The sequence below is a fragment of the Rissa tridactyla genome, chromosome 1 (genome assembly GCF_028500815.1).
Source record: "Rissa tridactyla isolate bRisTri1 chromosome 1, bRisTri1.patW.cur.20221130, whole genome shotgun sequence".
Classification (NCBI taxonomy): Eukaryota; Metazoa; Chordata; class Aves; order Charadriiformes; family Laridae; genus Rissa; species Rissa tridactyla.
Window position 1 is genome coordinate 132,807,104 of NC_071466.1, and position 23,070 is coordinate 132,830,173.

At 42.8% G+C, this 23,070-nt stretch overlaps 1 protein-coding gene across 3 annotated transcripts in view; it reads left to right on the forward strand.

Moving 5' to 3' along the window:
- The window catches only part of CASR (calcium sensing receptor), a 79,729-nt gene that overhangs the window by 37,423 nt on the left and 19,236 nt on the right, over positions 1-23,070 (forward strand). For all 3 annotated transcript variants that reach the window (XM_054188651.1, XM_054188653.1, XM_054188652.1), the window contains exons 3-4: positions 8,219-8,525; positions 11,898-12,779. In XM_054188651.1, coding sequence (XP_054044626.1) covers positions 8,219-8,525; positions 11,898-12,779 — 1,189 coding nt within the window. The remainder of the gene's footprint in view (positions 1-8,218; positions 8,526-11,897; positions 12,780-23,070) is intronic.

A 23,070-nucleotide genomic window follows, 5' to 3' on the forward strand; every position in this document is an offset into this window, starting at 1 on the left:
TGTGTAAATACAGTCTGTAATCTGATGCTTGTAGAGGCAATGGGAAAGTATGGTGTAAATAATAGAATGAAACAGGCATGTAAAGACAGGAAATGCATATGTTAAACTGTATCATAAATAATATTTTGACAGTGAAAGAGGGCGATCCTTGTATTACCCAACGCTGCCAAAACATGAATCTATCTGGCCATTCATGGTGGACATTTGAATCGTATCTGAAAATTAGCTTTCCTAGCAGAAGGATGGAAAATAACCCATTTCCATCCAAGGGTGGAAAAAAACCCACAAAAACCCCTTAAGTTTATTTGATTACAGTAATGCACAGCAAAATAGCTTAGAATCAAATTTTGGGGTTTTTTTTTCCAGTTCTGCCTCTCATCTTCTAAGACTTTACAAACTGTTTAGCTGCCTAAACAAGTGAACAGGGGAAAGTGGGATAGGTCACTGCTTTTGAAAAATCCCACTGAACACAGAGATGTCTTTTCAGGACCTTTACAAAGTCCCAGACTTGAACTCCTTACCCAGGCTTTTGACGCCCAAAGTCCTTTTTTCTGTGTAAACAGTGCATATAGGTTTTGTCTTAAGTCTTTGGCAGTTAACCCTGGAGAGAGAAATGCACGTGAAAACAAAGTATCTTATTATTGAAGTGCAGCCATTTTTATGATGAAACATGAGGAACTTTTAACCTTACGATCTTGCACATAATATACATAAAGTAAGTGTGACAGAAACTGATTGCATCTGAAATGTCATATAACCAAAATATAAGAAATTGATGTGGAATTTTGTCATGACCACGCATGGGAAAACAAGTCAGTGTTATAGGACCTCTTCTGTAATCATATGTGAAAAATTGTATATCTGGAATTATTTGGACCTCTCGTCCTAGACTGGGGATCTGGTACAGTTTTGTTGTAGATGGAAATGAAGAATGGCTGACAGGATTCCTGCTATGCTTACAGCTTCCAGGTGCAGTTTCCTGCTGAGACACTGAGCAGGACGCATCCATCTAGGTTATGAGATCATCCCCAGATGGTCTCATAGCAAGCACGGAGAAAGAAGTGTAATTAAGCAGGGTTTCTTTTGACTTATTCTGTGCATGCACAAGCAAGTCATGAACTAAATGTATGTGAAATGTCTACCTCATGGAGCAAGGTGCTTTGCCAGATTTTCAGCATTTCTTTCTCTCCAAGATGCAGCATTTTAAAAGTGGAATGCTGAAAAGAGGTGGATGTTTTAATCTCTGGTGTCTTCTTCACCTGCTCCAAGTGGCAGATAGGACAGTGCAGATATTTGCAAACTGAACATAGTTTTCATTTCTGTCAGTGTTGCGTCAGCCTCAGTGACTTCCTTGACATGGTCACATTATTGGAACAGATCACAGGAGAACGTTCCCCTAGGAGTACTACAAATGTGTGGTTGCCAAAAGATTTGTTAATGGGGTAGCACTGCCAACAACAGGCCAATCCTGAAAAGCCAGACCAGCCATTTTAAGGACACAATGGGAGATCCTTCTAGGTGGCATTTGATCTGCTAAAAGGCGTCCTCCACCTGAAATCTGCCTGGGTAAAATCTGTGTTCCTCTTACCCCTGCACCACGGAGTTGCGGGTGCAAATGAGAGGAGTTGACTGAAGAAGCATTTGTGCCACTTTGCTGCATTCCTTCAAGCAGCTGGATAAATTGTGACTTGATAGCATAATGCAAATGGAGAGAGAACACTTAATGAAAGGCAGAGATCTATCTGCAAAGGTAGTGGCAACTGAATAGGAAGAAGGGGATGACTGGACCAGAAATGACTGCAAGCTCCTTCGTTGCACATGTCTTTACCAGAAAAAGTCCATTTCCAGGGAAGATTTAATTCAAAAGAGATTGGGTTGGGAAGACTTTTTGAGACTGGTCATCAGATTTTCTTGAAGAAGATCATTAATCCATGTGACAATTTATGTGCTATGGTGTTTTCCTTCTTATTGGTACCTGTTAAATTGAGAGCAGGTATTTTTCCTGAAACGATTTTTCTGTTTTAAGCAGAATTTAAGTCAGAAAATTCCTCTTACTGGATTTGTTTAGAGATCTCACAACAAAACCATAGTGGTCCTTTTTGGTTTTGGACTCTGTGATTAGGTAGTAGCGTGGGGCAGGGTTGTGCATGCTGACTCTAAGAGCCCGATACACTCTTCAAGTCTTTTTTTATCCCATTTGAGTTTCCTCAGTTCTGTGCAGGTGGCTAGTCTGGAATGAGTGAACTCATATTTTCTGCAGAGAAGGAAAAAAAAAAAAAAAGATAGGCTCTAGTTTTTTTCCAAAGTAAAATCTCCCCAGTCTTGTCATGTCAAAAACTGTTATAGAGTGGGAAATCCACTAGAGGACCATAAGCATGGCTGTACCTGGTCAAACCAAAGGTGCAAAATCTGTTCCATACCTTTGGCTGCCCTTGTTGCCTTTCTCTGAGCCTTCTCTAGCACTTCTTTATCTTTTCAAAGCTGAGGCAAATCTGCTTTATTCCCTTTTTAGATGGCTGTCTACAGCTTTTAATCCCTTTATTACATAGGAAAACGTGTCTCATATCACATAAGAAAATTAGACCCATGTCACTTTAGGAGTATGCATGCATCCTCTCTCTTTCCTCATACTCCTCCATTAGGCGGCAACAGCAACAAGGCATCAGACCATCTGAAAAGCTCCTTGCTTTGGGACCAAGAAACACCTAGGGGTCCCACTGAACTGTGCAGGTGGTTTGCCCCTGTTTATTCTGGAGTTCAGTATCAAAAAGTTTAAGATAATGTGGCTTTCCTTTCTTTTGAGGACCATTCAATCTGATCTGTGCTGTTTGGACCTCTTTCTACACATTTAGCTGTGTTCAGTGCCATACCTATGCTCCCAAACAGGGCTTCTCAAAATGGGTAGGACAGTTTTCTCTCCACTTTTTCAGTTTTCACACTGTTGTGGCATGGAACCTTTCACCTCAGCTCAGCATACGTACTGGCCTGAACCTACTGTGCATATCTTGCACATGATTACTTGGAAAACTATACACATAACTCAGCAGTGAAAAGAAAAGGGAACAGTAATGGTCTGTTCATCTGGTCTCCATTCTTTTTGTGCTGATTCTCCTGAAAATGTATCTTCACACTTTAAGCACTGAGTTTGAGAGTCCAAAGTGAAAACTTACTCATGATTTTGCCCCACCAAATGTCAGATAGGAGTATGGGAAGTGAGAGCCATTTTGTTTCCTGTGTTTCAGAAATACTGACAGGCCTTATTGTTTAAGCAATCAAGTATCCCGCATTTGATATAAATACACCTTCTGTCTTTGTGTACCATCATGTGTGCTGTTCCAGCAACTTCCCTTATAACATTTGCAGATGCCTATCTGATGTGCGCCGTGGAGGCAGAGGCTGAGAACAGCACAAGCAGACCTTGACCCCCATTCCCTGTCAGCGCCCACAGAGGTCTATTCATAACCTGATTTCTCTGTTCTTTCTTGATTTCAGGTAGATTAGCAGTAGTGGTGGTGGTAGTATCGTTAGCGTTATTGTTAGTGTTATTGCACAGATGTGCGGTACCCATGGATTCCTCCTACTGTAATGAACTCTTTGCAGTGAGGTCATATCTTTACTGAGCTGAGATACAGCGTTGACAATATGGTGTCACTGGGTCATCATTTTTAATGCATATTCCCCATATTCTGATCAGCTATGTAGCCAAGGCCCCATACTGTGACACATAGCTTTCAGGCTGTGGAACTGTGGTGAGACATCATCTCCATGTCATAGTGCAGGACTTCACACAGCATGGCTCCGGAGCACTTTAGCTCACTGAGTCTGTCTGTCCATCTGAGAGAAAAGAGAATTTTAATTCTGCTCCTTGTGGATGTATTTGCTGATCCCACTGGAGAGCTAAATGCATAACATGATATTTAGAACTTCCTCCCTATGACCAAATTACTTCCTTTTCCTCTTTCTCTTACACCCACCTTCTGAATTTTAATTTTTTAATTTTTAATTTTCTTTGGTCTGCACAATTACCCTTACCCATATCCCTAGCCTGTAAGAGCGGTAAGCAACTCGTTATACCTACTGACTGCAGGAATCCAACAAACAACTGAAGGTCTCCCCTCTGCATAGCTTAGTAATAGCAGTGGTAGTAGCAGCAATAACATGTAATTAATGTACTGGAAATCTAGAGAGAACAGAGACATTAGTATGTGCATACAACCACTAGAGAAAGAAGAGTACTGGGTGAGCCGAGAGGCATATGCAGGCTTTGCCACCATTCTTAAATAAAAGTACCTGTCAGATATGGGAGGGTAAGGAAAAGCTGTATTTACAGCTTTCACATTACTTTCTTCTTTTCCGTCATGTTCTATTTAGTTTAGCTTTTAGTTTAGTTTTGGTAAATGAAGGTCATGAATTCACAGAAGGCTGTGAGTTGTTCCGCTATGGAGACTAACGGGAATCAGGACTAGCTTCCCTGCTGGATCCAGACAGCGTGAGCTGTTCAAACCAAACCAGACAAAGAAACAAACAGACAAACAGGGGATGGAGCTACAGGGAGCTTAAACCATGCAGTGAGCTTATGCCCCCTAAATTATATACCCTTACTTTGTAACATTGACTGAGACATTTAAGCCACCCTGAGCACCCCTGGATAGTCACTTTCATACCAACTAGAAAGAAACCTACAGGAATCATTGAGATCTTGTGAGTTTACTGTCTAGCAAACTGGGCTGCTGCAAAGATAATCTGTCCCCTGGAGACGTGAAGATTAGGATGAGGATTTGTGGAGGAATCGTTCCTGATTTCTCTTTCCCTGTTTGTGCTTCTACCTGGGAATAGAAAGATCAGTAGGTTGCATACTCTGACACGTGGGAGAGCAGGCATGAGAGAGGAAATATTTAAAGAGATGAGTGTAAATAAAAATTCCTATCTGCACCTTTGGGCACTGGATTGTTTACATTAAACTCTCATTTAGAACTTAATGACCACTTTTCATAGCACCATGTCTCAGAAATGTCAAAATACGAGACTATGCCAACATACCTGTAAAGTAATATGGCAGAAAATAAGTTTCGAAGGCTGCTTATTTTCCACCAAGAAAATGTCAGTGGTTATTTAAAGCTTCTGGAAATCTAATGAAAAGTTTGCTTCTGTTAGCAAATCCTTTGCAGTTCCTTCATGGAAATTACTGGTCAAATGTTGTGCATGGTTGACACGCAGTCATATTAATCACAGCAGCAGCATCACACAGGAGGTCAGCTGGATCAGTGTAACCTGCTGCCAGGTTCAAAGGCTGCTCTTACCAATCACTCATGTACACAGCAAGCCAAGAGGAGCCTCTCTGCAGCCCCTTGCTGGGGCCTTACAGTATGGTGGGAGAGAATTTATCCAAACAATTTCCATTCACAGGGATGGATGGAATCATAAAATCTTACTTCATTTAGAACAGTTTAGTGGCACTGCTTTCATCTGACCAGAACCATCTAACCGTGTTAGCTCTGGTACAGTACTGATACAACGCTGTATCAGTTAACAAAATGAGACCTTGTCTGAAGCTCTATCAGGTATTAGAGAAGACAGATTGAGGAGTTTTAGTATCCATCCCATCGGATCCTCTTCTGCTGATCTGCATCTACTGAATTAAATGGCAAGCACGTTCTCTGAAATCAGGGAGAAGACAGTCCAGTTCTGCTTTTGAAGATACCCCTTTGCTGCATTAAAAAAAAAATTAAGCCAAATTGCTGTCAAGCAGGCAAAATAATTCCATGTCATACTCCACCTGCATAATTTAATGTGAGCAGGCTTAAATTTACTTTTACACATACTCAAATGCGTGCAGCTTTCACAGTGGTCTAGTGGTACCTTTGAACTTCCCAGCTTCTCAGCAGTCTTCCCTTTAAATATAGAAAATGCTTTCGTATTTTTCTCTTTTACATGAGAAGCCTGTATATAGTTCCTTGCTTCAAATCCTATTTTCATTTTAATTAAAAACATCTGTAAAGACATTTAGGTTTTTAAAAAGAAGCGTCACAAGACCCCTCTTTGCTGCCATTCACCCCAGCAAGCATTACTGACCACACTGGCCGCGTGGTGTGACAGACCCATCTTTTTCTGTGCACAACACTCACTGCCTCCTTCACTGGAGACTTCTCCTTTTATTTCAGAGCTCTTCCATTGCATCTCACTCCTTAGTGGTTTGCAACTAGAGCAAAAAATAATCTAAATGACCAAATTACTTCTAACTGTAACCCACACTCATGCGTTCTAAATGCTGTCCATTTTCTTAAGAGTGATCTTAAAATAGGTAGCTGTCCCTTTGGTCATAAATTATAACTAAGGATTTTTATTGGCCTCAAACTTTTTGACTTGAAGAGATTTGTAATGAAACCGTGCTGTCTAGTCTTTGAGATACAATCTCAGAGCAGAACCTCAATTGGAAGTTGGCCAAAAATGTCTGGAGCAGGTAAAATGAAGTTGAATAAATTAAGTTTTGAGGACTTCAAGATAAACCTTAGATGTGATATCTTTAGAACATCTGATCCCAGATAAATCAGATAAAACTCCTAAAATGGAAGTAATGTGGCTATGTTCATTCAGCGTTAAAAAAGTCAGGCATACCTAACATGAGCTTTGGAAGCAAACCATTTAATCCAGCAATTAAAAAATGTTCAGGTCGTATATCTCAGAGATTGGAAGTGCATGATTTTATTACGCTTATCTTTAAAAGTCTTCACCTGCGTAACAGAAATAGCTCTCCAAATGTTTCACAGTGGCACTCATGTGAAACCTAAAATGTACCATTTCATATAGAATCTGTTCTTGGGCAGGCTGTTTCCCCAGGCTTTTCCAGTTCTGGGGCCTGTCAGTTTTTCCAATGGATCTCAAGCACAGCAGCTTTGGCACTTTCCCATTTGCAGCCACAACTCAAGACAAAACTGCAAACTGCTATCCTGACCGATATGGTGCGTTACAAGGAAAGGCAGGTTTCAGTTCATGAAAGATTCTGCCATTCCAGCTGAATTACCCTAAAACACGGTAGCTTCTCAGGCACACAACTGGATGCTTTTGCAGCTTTACAGGGGAAAACACAGTAGGTAGATCTTGAGAATAACACATATCAAATCGACTTTCTTCCTGCTGCTTCACACAAAAAAGCTTCTCTCTTTTTTGGATAAGAGGTCACTCACCCCGCATCAGCTTCTTTCACTGCTGGCCCTGGCGATGCTCTAAACAGGGACTCCCAGGTCCTGCAACATGCTCTTGCCACCACTCCCCAACTCTGGGTTAGCTCCATGCATGGCTAAAAGAGAGTCAGAAAACTCAGCTGCTCTATTTCAGAGAACTGAGGAGGCTTCAAAAGCCACTCTGTCAACTTCACAGGCCAGCTCTCATGGCATCTTTTCAGCCCATGTCTAAAACAAATGTGTGAAAACACTATAATAAAGAGAAAAGTTATTCCTTTAATGAAAACACTGAAGTATCTAATTAACAATTTAGGAAGCAAGGATTGACAGGATTGACATTGACAGGATGTCTCTGTTCTCTGGTATAAACAGGTTGACTGTGCCTTCTCTCACAGCGTGACGTTTGTGATGTGAGGCCAGATTTCCCTGAGCAGAGCTACCAGGCGCCTTTGCATCGAGGGGCACGCCGGTGCCGTGTCTCAGCTCACTCTGCCTGCCTCAAGCAAGGAGGAGCTGAAACGCTGAGTATCCCTGAGCCAAAGTCCCTGGCAGCATCGCGCTCAGCACAGGCTGAGCAGACACTGCCATCTGCATTCAGAAACATGTCAGAGAAGCCTGGAAGGGAACCTAGTAGGTGTAGCTTTGTGTCATAGAATTTGATCAGGAACGACAAGATCCAGGTTTAGGGTACTGAGCAGAAGGGACAGGCCAGAGCCAACGCCCCAGGCATGCTCTCTTTCAACTTTCCCAGACTTCAGTGCACTTAGAAAAGTTCAGCTCATCCTCACAACCTCTGAAGTGAGCTCCCAAACTGAAAAGCTGAAAACCAGAACAAAATCTTGTAGCATATACGTGCCTCTTCGGTAACCACTGAACACAAAAGCAAATCTTTCCAAATTTAGTAGGATGCAAGAAATCATATAAGTTGCTTTTGCCTTTTGTATCTGGAATTCTTCACTCAGTCTTTGTCTTAGTCCTAGTCTCCTCTCTGTTTCCCTTCTTCTCACTCTATTTTATTTTTATTTTTGCTCCCCCAGGTATAATTTCCGAGGCTTCCGCTGGCTCCAGGCTATGATCTTTGCCATAGAAGAAATAAACAGTAGCCCAACTCTCCTTCCCAACATGACGCTAGGATACAGGATATTTGACACTTGCAATACAGTCTCGAAAGCCCTCGAGGCCACACTGAGTTTTGTGGCCCAAAACAAGATAGACTCTTTGAACCTGGATGAATTCTGCAACTGCTCAGAACATATCCCTTCTACCATTGCAGTCGTGGGGGCAACCGGCTCTGGCATCTCTACCGCCGTGGCCAATCTCCTTGGACTCTTTTACATACCTCAGGTATGCTTTCACTTCTTTTGTTTAGGTACAGCTGGGGGGATTGCTGTTTGGAGGGGATCTTTAAGTACATTATAGGACCAGGACAGGGAACTGCACTGCTGCCTTATGCACTCCATCTCTGTTTCAAACAAAAGAAGGTTTAGAAATGCAATGGCCCTGGATGTATGAATACATCCTTGGAGGGCTGAGAGGCAACATGATGAGAAGCACTGGCTTTTAAAGTGGGACAACAAGTTTACATGAAAGAAAGCAGTCTACTTCCCTCCAAACTTATATGTCAAATCAAATAGAATATTATTTTTTTTAGTCAGAAATACAAGTCTTTAGGCTCACATTTGCCAGAAATGTCTTTGGGCCAGTATAGGTTTGTGCGGTGGCTGTGGCAGCTTCTCTGTCCCACTGTGTGCCAATGTGTCCTAATTACACACTGGGAGGTCTCAAGGGGAGTTCACTCTCCATGGCTTGTTTAATTTTTGCCATTTCCAATACAATCTCAAGGAGAGAAACAATACAAAATGTAGAGGTTTTCTGATGGTAGAAATATGTCCTGCTAGCAATTTGCAATCCCCAAACACAAAGCTTACCGAGCAGCCAATAACAACATTCAGCCAACAACAACTTAGTCTAGGAGGACTAGAGTCCTCTAGAGTGCTTTAGTCTGTGAACACAAGTAATTTAGGTCAGTCATTGGCAGTTGCCAGCCTTGACAGGTTAGTTGTGATGTTACTTCACCATGGTCACTGTCTAGTCATGCCCAACTCCCACAGAGCCCACTTAAGGTGGAGCTCAGTCATTGCCAGCTACTCTTAGGGCTCCCAGTGTCTCTGATCATTCAAGTAGGTGATCTGTAAAGTTGTTACTTCTGCTGATCAGGTGCAGTGCAGGTTTCTTCTGGGCTGACCGTCCTTTCTTAGGCTAAGGCCTCCAAAACAGGGTTTGTTGGAGCATGTGGATATGCCCCCCGTGTCCTGGGGTCATCTGTGTGGTGATGTAGTCATGCCAGCTCTGTATTGCAGCATCCTTCTTGCTGTCTGATGACTCCACTGGGGCCAATGCCAGCATCCACAGTCCCATCCTTTTGTTTAACGAACTTGTTGCTCTGCCAAGACCTAAGCAGACTATGAGGCTGGTGTATTATAGCTTAATGTTGTTGCTCTTGATTTCAGATTTTGACACTGAAGATAACTTTGGAAAAAGCACTTGGCCTTATCTATTTATGTATTGCCTTGTATAGCCTAACATTTTCCAATTCCTCTTCTAAAATGAATACAGGTGCCAGAGCTCACAGGAGTCCTTGCAACAAGATTGTGTCACACTGCAGTCTCACTATCTCCTGAGGGGATATATCTTTATCTCAGCCAGGGCTCCAACTCCCATCTGCACCACAAATGAAGAAGGAAGGATTCTTGTCTGGCTGGTGCACAGTAATATATCTTGTCTATTTAATGTTATCAGTCGGAGTCTCTCAAAGGAGTCTGAAAAAATGGATATTTGGTCTCTGAGCAGGGCAAGAATGGCTTAAGCTAAGACCAATATTTGCTATCTAGGTATTGCCCAGAGTAGCACTGGAAGGTGGCATGTAATAAACACCATTATGGCATTGTATATTTTATATATATATATATATATAAAAAAACCCCATATATATATGTATAAAAAACATTTTATACTGTTAATTTACACATCGCATTACCAGCTGAACAAGGGCAGCTGAGAAAGGTTGGTGGGTTGGACTGAATAAAAGAGATGTTTGCAATTCCCAGACTTTCCCTTTAAACCAGGAATGGTGTTTGTGCTACGAGGCAGTAGCCTTATCTAGAGGTTGCTGAAATGGTTAGATGTCAGGAGGTTCAGTTCTGGAACAAAATCTCAGCCAGGTGGTTGAAGTATGACAACTGAAAGCAAGCTTTTAAACTGGGAGTTGTCGGGCGGTATTAGAATACGTATTATCACTGCCATTTATAACAAGGCCGTTAGCAAATCCATGCTTAATAGACCCTGCATTTCAGTACAAGTTGGAGGTATATTTTACAATTAATGTAAGGCTCATTACTCATTCCGTTGACATAGAAACTGAAAAATGTTACAACTTGAGCTCTGTTTCTTAGTATCTCGTGTTGGTGTACCCTTACGGCGTACCTTGCCTGTACCTCACGACACTACGTTTTAGGAGATAAAAGTAGCACTGGGCAGGAACCTGTCCAGGGGAGAGTTCTGTGAAAGGAGGATTTGCTCCTGTGGCCCTTGAAACTGCACTAGGAGACCTCCTTTTCTTTCTTCTTGCAGAAACATTAAATGCCAGAATTCAAGGAAGAGATAGGGTTTTCTGTGAATTTCCATTTTGTACAAAATGAACTGTTTATAGAAGACTTTTTCAAAATGAGAGTGAGTCCTAAAGAGTTCAGATATCAATCTCAGAATGCAAAGATAAGTGAGTTTTAAAAGTTCTCCAGATCTTTAAACTATTCTCTTCTGGTTTTATGGTTTTCTTCCTACTTGTAGAAAATCCAAATAATATCTTAAGACCATATGGCACTTGTTCTGATTAAGGAAGAAATATTTCTTGATAGCTTTAGAAAAGGAAATAAAATCCCATTTCAACTGTAAAACATGGTGGCTCATGGAGCAGGGAATGCCTGCTGGCTTCTTTGCTGATTCAGGCCAGCAATGAAGAAATATCGCTAAGGTAGTATTGACCAGCATTACCTTAACACTCTGCAGGGTCTAGACAACCGATATACATCAAAATCTTCTTACTTCAACTGGCAGGGATTGTATACGGCATACATATGGTGTCTGATGGTGCCTAAGTATGGGGACAGAGTGAGAGGCAAGGAGAGACAGACAGTGCTCTTCAGAGTAGGTCTGGGATGGCAATACCAGCCCGCTGCATCATGTCTGGTTCAGGACAGAGGAAGCCTGCATTTTGTCTGAATTATGTGCATTGCCCTCGTTTATCTAAAAGATACATTCTTCTTGTTTCTGTATTTGGCAGGAAGCGCGGTGAGGTGCATGTAGGCCACCCCTGGCTCACCTCTTTGCCATTCCTTCAAGCTAGTGTCAGTGTCTCTCTCCCGCAGATCTTTGACTTTACAGGTGGACATGAGCTTGCTCCAGTCTCACAGGTCTGAGCAGCTGCTCCTGTATGTGTGCCTCTGTAAGAAAGTCACAGCTACAAGAACATACAGGCTCTCAGAGTGGATCATGTGCAACAACAAGCTAAGAGTTTGTGGTTGCCAGTGTGGTGCTCAGCGGTCTCTTCATCCCATCCGAGGTTACATAGGTTGAGAGTGATGCTAGGTAAATGTAGGCAATTTATTCCCAGGCAGTTCACTTCATGATGTGTTTTGCTTGTTCACTGTGCTCTCACAGGTCAGCTATGCCTCATCCAGTCGTCTCTTGAGCAATAAGAACCAGTTCAAGTCCTTCCTCCGCACAATCCCCAATGATGAGCATCAGGCCACAGCGATGGCAGACATCATCGAGTACTTTCGCTGGAACTGGGTGGGAACAATTGCAGCCGATGATGACTATGGCCGGCCAGGGATTGAAAAGTTTCGGGAGGAGGCAGAGGAGAGAGACATCTGTATTGATTTTAGCGAGCTCATTTCCCAGTACTCAGATGAAGAGGAGATCCAGCAGGTGGTGGAGGTCATCCAGAACTCCACGGCAAGGGTGATAGTTGTTTTCTCCAGTGGCCCGGACCTGGAGCCCCTTATCAAAGAGATTGTCAGACGAAACATCACTGGCAAGATCTGGCTGGCGAGCGAGGCCTGGGCCAGCTCTTCCCTGATAGCCATGCCGGAGTTCTTCCGTGTCATCGGCAGCACCATTGGGTTTGCTCTGAAGGCAGGACAGATCCCTGGCTTTCGTGAGTTCCTGCAGAAGGTGCATCCCAAGAAGTCCACCAACAACGGCTTTGCCAAGGAGTTTTGGGAGGAGACATTTAACTGCTATCTCCCCGATGGGTCCAAAAATTCTCCAGCTTCAACTTCCTTCCACAAGGGCCATGAAGAGGGACTGGGAACTGGAAATGGAACAGCTGCCTTCCGACCTCCGTGCACAGGGGATGAGAACATCACCAGTGTGGAGACACCGTACATGGACTACACACACTTGCGGATATCCTATAATGTGTATTTGGCAGTATATTCTATTGCCCATGCCTTGCAGGATATATATACCTGTACCCCTGGGAAAGGACTCTTCACTAACGGATCCTGCGCAGACATTAAGAAGGTTGAGGCATGGCAGGTAAGTCCTTCATTTTTGTGCCTGTATATATTTGATACACTTGCAGAAAAAAAGACAAGCTGTCCCGGAGCTCTTAGGGTGCCTTTCACAGTCCTGGGTCTCAGACACAGCGTCAGGCTCCTGGGACACAGCATATGACTGTGTGTGGGTTAGCTGCACGCTCCCACCCCAGAGAGGATGTAAGGTAGGTTGCGTTAGGTTTGCCTGCAGTAAAAGGGACTTAAACTAAGTTAAATTTTCTTGCACTCGTTACGGGCCAAAAGTGCACACACAGACAATTACCATAGCCTGGCTGACGCAAGGTAACTTGATCATATATTGAACCCTTACATAAACAAGAGGGCCTGGAGAGAGCACATAAACAAGGAAAACAGTTTTTGGAGTTCATTTTCTTTGGCAAGCTCTACGTCTTTTGCAATCCCACAGCAATTTTCCATACAGGCCGTATTTTTTTCCCACAGTTTTAGGCTTCTATAGGATCGAACTAAAGCAGATTGAGTAATGAAGGAAAAAAATGTGTGGCTACTGGGCAAATAATAGATAGCTGCTTTGATTAGGCAGAGATATTTGTGAACTGATAAAATGATACCAACGACTTAGCCACATTTACCCATTCATTCGATGCATTCTGCCCAGTGGCATATGGATGGCGTTCTGGCATTTTGTCTTCTGACTCTTTATGAATACTCTACACCTTACCATATGTTTGATTGTGCTATCCAATGTGATATTCAGTATGTGTTTTTAATATCTACTGCATTCTTAAATAACAGAATTAGCTTGTAAGGCTATCAAATGAAGATACGCCAAACGTGTAGCAAATTCTGTTTGCCCTGTTCTGGTCATCACAGAAAACTTGGACCCAAACATACCTGAAATCAGAGGAACACAGATGAATACGAGGAGGATCACATCCCTGTTTGCAGGTGTAATTTCCTTTATTGGGGATAGTCTAACCAAGATGAAGGCTATCCATGCCACAAATTTTGCATATGTCGGGTCAGCATTTGCACGTGGGAACTGCAGTTTTCTTCCTGTATAGCCTCAGTCAGCTCAAAAACATCAGTCAAATCAAAGTAAAAGGCTATGTCTTGACATTGATGGGAGACCTGCATTGCTTTAGGTACCTGATTTGGGTTTACCAAAAACCACCTTACTTGGAGTTGACGAGTGCAGGGTTTGACCCTGGTTTAGGGGAATCCTGTGATTGCTGACTGTCTCTGAGGTTTCTGTGTTTCAAAGCTATGCTGCTTTTCAGGAACATACTGGCAGAAGTGGGCAAGTCTCAGACAAATTTAGCTTTCACTCTGTCAGTAAAAGTGATCCAGAATAAATATATTTTTAATTCCTTCCCTTATAACTTGTCAACTTGGAAAGTAAAGCAGGATATTCATACCATAGCTAAGTAAAATAATGTGGTGTTTGTTGAGGATTTCACGATCGGGAAGAATGTCTTCTCATTTCTGTCTGATGCTGAAGGATGGCTGTATCAAAATGTAAAGCATCCTGCTTATCTAGGCTTTTGGGTACACATACTTGTCTTAAAGGAGGGAGTCAGCATGAAGAAAGTATGTGGGGGGTAATATGACTGGGTAGGAATAGGAGGTACTACAAAGAAACAGGCTGTATTTGAAATGACCACCATTATGTGGCATTGGCTGTCAAGTATATTTGATATTTGCACATCTTTTCACTTCATTCCAAAATCAAACACATAAATAGCAGGTAAATGCCAAGTATGTGTGCACATCTACTTTATATCAGGCATTGCGGCTCATTACCTTTGGGAAGCTTTCCTCAGCCCCGGGGGTAATGAGTTCACCTCACAGACGTGCATCCTCCAGCATCTCCAGAGAGTGGTTTTCTGAGAACCAGACAGAAGAAAATCTTTCCGCTAAAGTCAATCTCATTTGCAGCAGTGCTTCTGATGGTGCTCCCTCTTCTCGCAATCAGCTCAAGGGGTTACTGATAGGAAACAACCAGAGAGAGCAAGGACAGTATTAGGAAGCCTCCACACCTAAGCCTGGAGGCAGCAGCCACTAATAGTGTCTGCAATCACTGACCAGGTGGTGCGTAGGACTGATAAGGGGAACCCGGTGAACTTGTGGTGGCTCCATTAGCCTGAGCTCCTGTCCTGAGCAGCTCTTGCCAGCAGGGTCAGTAGCTGCAGAGGATAAATGGTGTGCTCCACAATTTAATTATGTACCATTTAATTTTGTTGCCTTTCAATGGCATTAACACATTAACACATATTATTTTTTCATTGTCTTCTAATTGTTAATTTTATGTACTCAGAGTATAAACCTTTTTGGAGGAACTGGTTTATGTAATTTGTGGGGGGTGCTTCCGTGTGTCTGTATATAAAAATAACATTTTTACCTCAGTGATCAGTTTGTTTGAACCGGACAGCAGGAAGCCTAGCACAGAATTACTGTGAGTTGGTTACATTGAGTGCGATTCTCCTATTGAGAATTTACCATCTACTATTTAAGAAAGCTCTAGTATGTTTCAGCATGGGGACCATGGGATTTTTCTGTGTCTCACAAGCTGAAATATCAAATACCAACAACTTTTTACTTGTTTAAGAAGCTGCTTGCTCATTTTCTCCACCTGAGTCGGTGGTCTGTGACAGACCCTGTCCATAAAGTCTTGCTTCCATTTGTTTTACCAACCCCCGTGAAGCTGGCGGCAGGCGCCTCCCCTAGAGATGGATGGGGACTGGTCAGCCCGAGCTGTCAGGCAGCCGCAGCACATGCGGGGATGCGGGCACCGGCAGAGCTGGTGAGCTGGCAGGGCAGCTTCCAGGCAGGAGCTGTGCCACTCACCCCATGTGTGGAGCTGGCCCGGGGCTTCAGAGTGCTCTATCTGAAAACAGGAAAACTGTCACTTCCGTATTCTACAGAAAATTCCACGCTTTAATAGGATGTCCTTATTCTGAGCAACTGATGTGCCTGCAGCTGTCATGCTTTAAGAACCTACCCTGCTGAAAGGCGGAAGATAATCATAGAATCATAGAATCTTCATGGTTGGAAAGGACCTTTGAGATCATCGAGTCCAACCACACACACACACACAAAAACCCTACAATCTCTGTCACTAGAGCATACCCTGAAGTGCCAAATCTACACATTTCTTAAATACCTCTAGGGATGGTGACTCAACCACCTCCCTGGGCAGGCTGTTCCAGTGCCTGACCACTCTTTCAGTAAAGTAATTCTTCCTAATATCTAATTAAACCTCCCCTGCCGCAGCTTCAGACCATTTCCTCTGGTCCTGTCATTATTCACCTGGGAGAAGAGGCCAACCCCCACCTCTCTCCAACCTCCTTTCAGGTAGTTGTAGAGGGCAATGAGGTCTCCCCTCAGCCTCCTCTTCTTCAAGCTAAACATGCCCAGCTCCCTCAGCCTCTCCTCATATGACCTGGTCTCCAGACCCCTCACCAGCCTGGTAGCTCTCCTCTGGACACGCTCCAGCACTTCAGTGTCCCTCTTGTACAGAGGGGCCCAGAACTGAACACAGTACTCGAGGTGAGGCCTCACCAGTGCCGAGTACAGAGGCACGATCACTTCCCTACTCCTGCTGGCCACGCTATTCCTGATACAAGCCAGAATGCTGTTGGCCCTCTTGGCCACCTGGGCACACTGCTGGCTCATGTTAAGCTGGCCATCCATGAGCACCCCCAGGTCCTTTTCTGCCGGGCAGCTTTCCAGCCACTCTTCCCCAAGCCTGTAGCATTGCTTGGGGTAGTTGTGACCAAAATGCAGGACCCGGCACTCGGCCTTATTAAGCCTCATACAATTGGCCTTGGCCCATCGATCCAGCCTGTCCAGGTCCCTCTGTAGAGCCTTCCTACCCTCAAGCAGATCAACACTCCAGTTGCACACCTTTGCAAGACGCCTGCAAAGGGCACATAGTATTCTCTGCACATGCCACTGTTGTGTCCTGCACAATATTGATTAGATTAATTACTTCTTTTTGCAGTGTTTTGTTCAGGTAACAAAAAGGTGCCGGGCAATCCAGAACAAAATGTATAGGCAGTTTCTGTCACATTTGGAAATGGCAAAATTTTATACAAAGCACTGAGGAGTAAAGTGCATGACTGCAAATAGTACAACAGAAAGAATCCTCTTAAAGGGCTCCATCACCTCTGATTATCAGATGCCCATTTTCTTTCACTGGTGGGCTGTGATTTTTTTAGGAGACTGCATTGAGTAGGGCTAATTCTGTGTTTCTCTGGTTCATGGATTGGCCTCCCCCAAATACAGGTTCTCCCATAAGCTATAGAATAGCAGTGGCAAGGTATGGCAAGAGGTGGGACATGGGCTCAGGACTCCTTTATTGATACTGCTTCTTTGTCAAAATTCCCTGCATCTTTGGCCTGTTTCTCCATAACAGCTTAAACAGTCTGGTTTTGAAGCTCTTTTTTCTTAATATCTTCCTTGATAAGATTTCCCAGGTCCCTCAAGCTCTTTCATTTTCTTGGTCTCTGCTCATGTGGTTATTCCCATGGCCACTTCTAACAGCAAGTCCATCTGTTCTTTTTTCAGTTCCCTTTGGGGCATTTACAGGAGCCTCTCTGGTGTCTCTCTCATTTCAAGCGCTGGGTGTTCCTGCAAAAAATAAGAGACATACAAGTAAGGGTTCCTAATCTGTCCTTCAGACCAAATATTTATTAATTCACATTCTTTCTGTGTGAGAAGAGGAAAAGCCTGTCTTTACCTCAGACATAGTTCACTCTGTGTTTCTGCCCATTCATTTGGCTTCTTGATGATTGCCAACATGCAGCTGATGAGCCTCTTCTGTCTCACAGCAGAAGACAGGCTGCCATGGATTTGAGAAGCCAAAGGTGTGCAGTCACAGGGTCATGGAGCAGAGCATCCTTAGGTGGACTCCCTGACTATTTGCAGGTTGTGGTTACACTGGAGGCTGTGAACTTCAGCAGGTTCATGAGAGAAAATGGAGATAGCTCTTCTAGGCACCAAGGCAAAGCATGCTGCGCAGGCTGAAAAACACGCTGTCCTAATGATTAGCAGGTTAAAGACATGCTCATGATGCTCATGTAAATTATTCTATGCCTAGAAATCTGATTGACCTCAGACTTAGTGAAAAGCTGCCATATGCTGTTCCACAAAATAAAAGCAAATACAAATTTGCTTCACCTAGCAACACCTAAAGTCTTTTATTACACCTGTGCACCTACCAGCCAACAGTTCCTTCCTCTCTGCTGGTGATAGGCATTATGAAGAGGTAAAAATGGATTGGTGCCTTCTCCAACTTTACATTTAGGTATGTCTGGCTGGCTGGAAATTGATTCTGCAAGGCTTTAAAGAAGAGAACGGTGCCTTAGATGACATATGTCTCTCCAGACCTTTGAGCCTAAGGGCTTATCTAATCAATTTTGTGTCTGTTGAACTACAGAGGCCTAGCCGGACAATTAAGGCAGTGTATGGAAAACAGCTACTTTGTGGTATAGAGAATGAAACAGTATCAGAACAGGTATTAACTCTGGCTGGTGTGAAAATTAGTCATTTGGGAAGAATAGCAATGAAGAGAAAGGAAGCTGCTGAATATCAGGCAACTGCAAAACCTCACCTAGTCTGCATTAGAAACGCACTGGAGATGTATTTGTTATGAACAGAAAGCAAGCATTTCACCAGTGTGCCTGTGTTGTGGGAGACCGAATTGAGAGGCAGATGATTTAAGCCACGCAGAGAAATGTGTGGGTCAATAGAGCAAACACAGCTATTTCTCCACAAGGGCAATAACAGATGATCGCTTATTCATCAGTTTGGAGATAACAAATTCTCATCAGCTGAGAACATCCCTTGTGAGCTCTTCAACTAAGCAGACAATAAAGGGAGTATTATTTAGATGTCTCTTCAACTAAAAGGAGGAAGACTTAACCGAACCTTATCAAAGGAAGGGAGTCAGGCCTGTAACCTCACCAGTAGAAAATGCACAGAGAAACCATCGCCCCAACAGGGTTGCTAGAAGAAGGGTGAATGAACTGGATGCAGCAAATACGCAACCTCTATGTCATAAAGTAAGGAGTTGTGGTTATTAATTACTTGGTAGAGAATGGCTGAGATTCCTCTGAGTCAGGGTAGTACACACTGCCTGATGACAAAAACCGCAGTATTCCTGCACATCCCCAAGTGTGTTGAATTTTTCATAAAAGTCATTTTTAATATAGTCACTTATATGCTGCATTACAACAAAAGCTATATTTGAAGGGAAGTGCTTTCTTTATGTTTTATTTATGAAGCTTATATGTACCTTTGTCACTTGGGGAACAGAAGTGATTTTTCAGCCTATATTGGACTTGGGAATTTTAGGGAAGGCTCCATGAGATGCCTGTGTAACATCTCTGTCTGTAACAACTTCAGATAATAATTATCCTTGAATTACCAAGACATCAGTATCTTTAACTAAGACACAGTATGTCTTTGTTACACAAAAGGATGTAAAGTTTCTCCAAGGACTGACCTTTCCTGATGCTACTCACAAATGGAGCTGGTGACACAAAGGGCACCTTGGGAGCTCCCTAAAGGCACTCAGAAAGTGAGGTGAGAAAACAAATGGATTTATCAAAAATTCAGTTTCATGTTATAATCATTCCTCTGACTTGGCTGATTTCCATTTATCCCAAGGTAGGGTTGAAGCTACCTTCAAAGGCATGGTAATAATAGCATAGTTTGTTATTTCTTTTCTTTCTGGGTGGTCAGCCATCTCTACAGATGCTTTACTAACCAGCCACGTAGTTTTATACATAGTTTTTTACATGGACCTGTTGGAACGGGTCCAGCGGAGGGCCACAAATATCATCAGAGGGCTGGAGCACCTCTCCTATGAGGACAGGCTGAGAGAGTTGGAGTTGTTCAGCCTGGAGAAGAGAAGGCTCCAGGGAGACCTTATAGCAGCCTTCCAGTACCTAAAGGGGACCTACAGGAGAGATGGGGAGGGACTCTGTATCAGGGAGTGTGGTGATAGGACATGGGATAACGATTTCAAACTGAAGGAGGGTAGATTTAGATTGGATATTAGGAAGAAATTCTTTACTGTGAGGGTGGTGGGGCGCTGGAACAGGTTGCCCAGGGAGGTTGTGGATGCCCCATCCCTGGAAGTGTTCAAGGCCAGGCTGGATGGGGCTTTGAGCAGCCTGGTCTAGTGGGAGGTGTCCCTGCCCATGGCAGGGGGGGTTGGAACTAGATGATCTTTAAGGTCCCTTCCAGCCCAAACCATTCTATGATCCTGTGATTCTATGATTTATCCACAAAGTGAACTTCCATGCACTATGAAGGACTGGTGTTGATCCATACAGTGAGTGAAATTTGGAGGAAGGAGAACAAATTACCTTTTATGGCATATAAAGGACCTTTTGCCTTATAGAATTAAGAGAGTGATCTCCCGACTGGAGCAGAAGCAATACTTTGCTCAGAAAGGACTTTTACCTGTATCTCTAGGAGGAATTACGTGAAGGTTGTTTAGGAACTGTATAAATCAAAGCTTTGACATGAGATTTCTTTGTTGGCCAAGACTTATGTTGATAAAGGAAATGGAAAAAACAGTTTTAAGCTAGTAGCGAAGTGGAACATGTGCCCAAACACTGTAACAGTGAAGTCACTGGGATTTTAGTTGACCATTGATGGGACCTATGACTGTGCTTGCAAGAGATGCCCATTCTAAATGTCTGAAATGCATGATTTCAGTCAACTTAGTGTGACTATAGGAAACTTTAGGACTTTTTTTTTTTATGGATAGTAGTTCTTGAATAGATTATAAATAACCACTGAACTCAGATTTGATCATTGTTTTGTTAAAAGAAATGACACCAGGTATGCAGTATCAGTCGGTTTTCATTCTAACAGAGAGGCAGCTTATCCAGGCATTGAAGTAATTCAACCCATAGTTCCAAATAGGAAAGAATTTGCAGTCAAAAGCTTTGACTTCCTCCTGGCCTAGAGAAAGGCACAGTTCTTCAAATCAATATCAGCAGTGTTCTGTGCAGGATGCATTTTCAGACCTTGTTGGGACTTTGAAGAGACGGATCCATAAAGGGCTGTTAGAAGAAAGTGACAGCAAGTGGGTGCAGAGAGACACATATGAAGATTCGTTCTCTGCACAGCTGGGTAGAGATGGCATTAAACACCTTCCAGAAAAGACATTTCAATCAGATTTTGATTGTACAAGACATTTTGTGTGAATTATGCTGCTTGAAAACACTGAGCTTGCAGCATAACCATTGGCTTTATTATTAGCTTTAATAATTGATCAGTTAATTATGTATTATTTAGTATTAAATTTAGGCTTAAGTTAATAAAAAGGGCCCTATCTTAAGCTTTTAGATACTTCGCTGTAACAGTTATTGTGCAGTATGCTGACCTCCCAAGAGCATTAAAACATCATTTACTCAGTCAGGATTTCTGCCAATAGATCGATCCTTCACAGTTAGTACACACAGCACCCTGGGCCATTGTACCCAATGGATTTCTCCATGTTATATTTGTTACAAGCGAAAGCCAAAGCAATTATGGCATTGAGTCTAGACTAGGTGTCCATGGTGGTTCTTTCATGTTGTGGCTGTAGGTAAAGACAGCAGCCTACAAAGTACAGTACAAAATGCCATATAACAGCACTGACAGTTAGCTCTCACTGTACCTGTACCGTTGCCTTTGTTTGTCCAGAGGCCATCTCACTCTACAAAACCATAATAGGAACCTAAAAAATGTTCAAATGGAGTCACTTTCCAAATGATCACGCAGTTTGAAATCCTCTGTATAATAAACTGTAAATTTATGCCACGTTCAGGGAAGTAATCTTGGTGCAGCTGAGGGATGCTTCACATTGGATGTAAAGCCTACGTATTCTCTTCTGAAGGGCTGTGTTTGCCAGTCAAACTTGTGTTTAGCAAGATTTATTTTTCTCAATGACATGCTGAGTAGCAGACCTTTTTTTTATTAGTATGATCCATGGCAGGTCACATCTCTTGTCACAGATTGTGTCTTATTTCTAGTTGGGATTTAACTGACCTTTAGTTTCATTGGTCCTTACTTGGTCTTGCTCTGTTAGATTTAAAAGTCCAGATGAAGTACTCATAATTTTTCTCAATATGGTATTTATGCACATTGATCAAATTATTCCTCAGTCTTATTGTGATAATTTAAACAGAGTGGGTTTTTAGTCATAAGATATGTTTTCTGCTTTATTTCTGTATCTTGTCCTTCTTTTTGGCATATATTCAGTATTGCGTTAACAGCCTCAGCACAGCCAGACAGTGAAAAAAAATTCCACATTTACATATACTTATTACTTCCTCATTTATACGTGCAGAAGTTACATTAGCCTTCCTTGCCACAGCGTGCAATGGAAAGGTCACATTAAGTTGCCAATAATACTTTGCAGGATGCAGTACCCTTTCTGTGCCTGTGGCCTGAATTTCTTATGCCTTGATGCATAAGTCTGAATTTCGCTGTATTAAGCACAGATGTTTGAGAGCAATCTGGGGGAAATGCTTTGTCTTGATTATTATTTACCATTACGTTAATCCGTGCATTTTCTGCAAATTTTCCCAACAGTGCTTTTGTATTTGCTGACAGAGTATCGATGAACATATTGGATAACAGTGAGTTGTTTACTGGGGCTGGGGGAATTCCTCATGAACTGATGATCTGTCTCTGTTGGTATCTGTTTTTACAAATCTGTTGGGCAATTCTTGATCCATCAATGGATGCTTTACATTAATTCTAAAGCTCAGATATTTCACTTCTAAAAGGGTGCCAACGAAACTTGGATTTAAGAAGATCTGTGTTCCTCAAAGCCTTATTGACTGGCAGCAATTATGTTCCTGTCCTATAATTTTGTATTAATTGATCCTCAACCCAAACCTGTCATTTTCCTATTCTTTTTCCTGGGATTAATGTCAGGCTAACCAGCCTTTGGTTACAGAAGACATCCCTCTGCCTTTTACGATACTGGCTTTGCTGTTGCAGCCCATCAGAGGCTGACTCTGGAGCAGCCCGCTGAGCAAAAAGGCAAGCCTCTCTGTAAGAGGGGTTAGCTCTGATTCATGCCCTGCACGGACTGACACAGGGGGAAACTTGAGGCACGCTGTTGGGACTGCAGTACATGTGCATGCGTAAGAGAGAGGTGGATTGGGATTACTGTGGAATAATATTAGACACACATTGACTTAGTCATTCAAAGCCAGTGGCATTTTTATGCATATATCATAAACCTACTGTATTAGTGCTCTCTTTATTGCCTGTGGAGTGATGTGATGAACTGTCTGGTT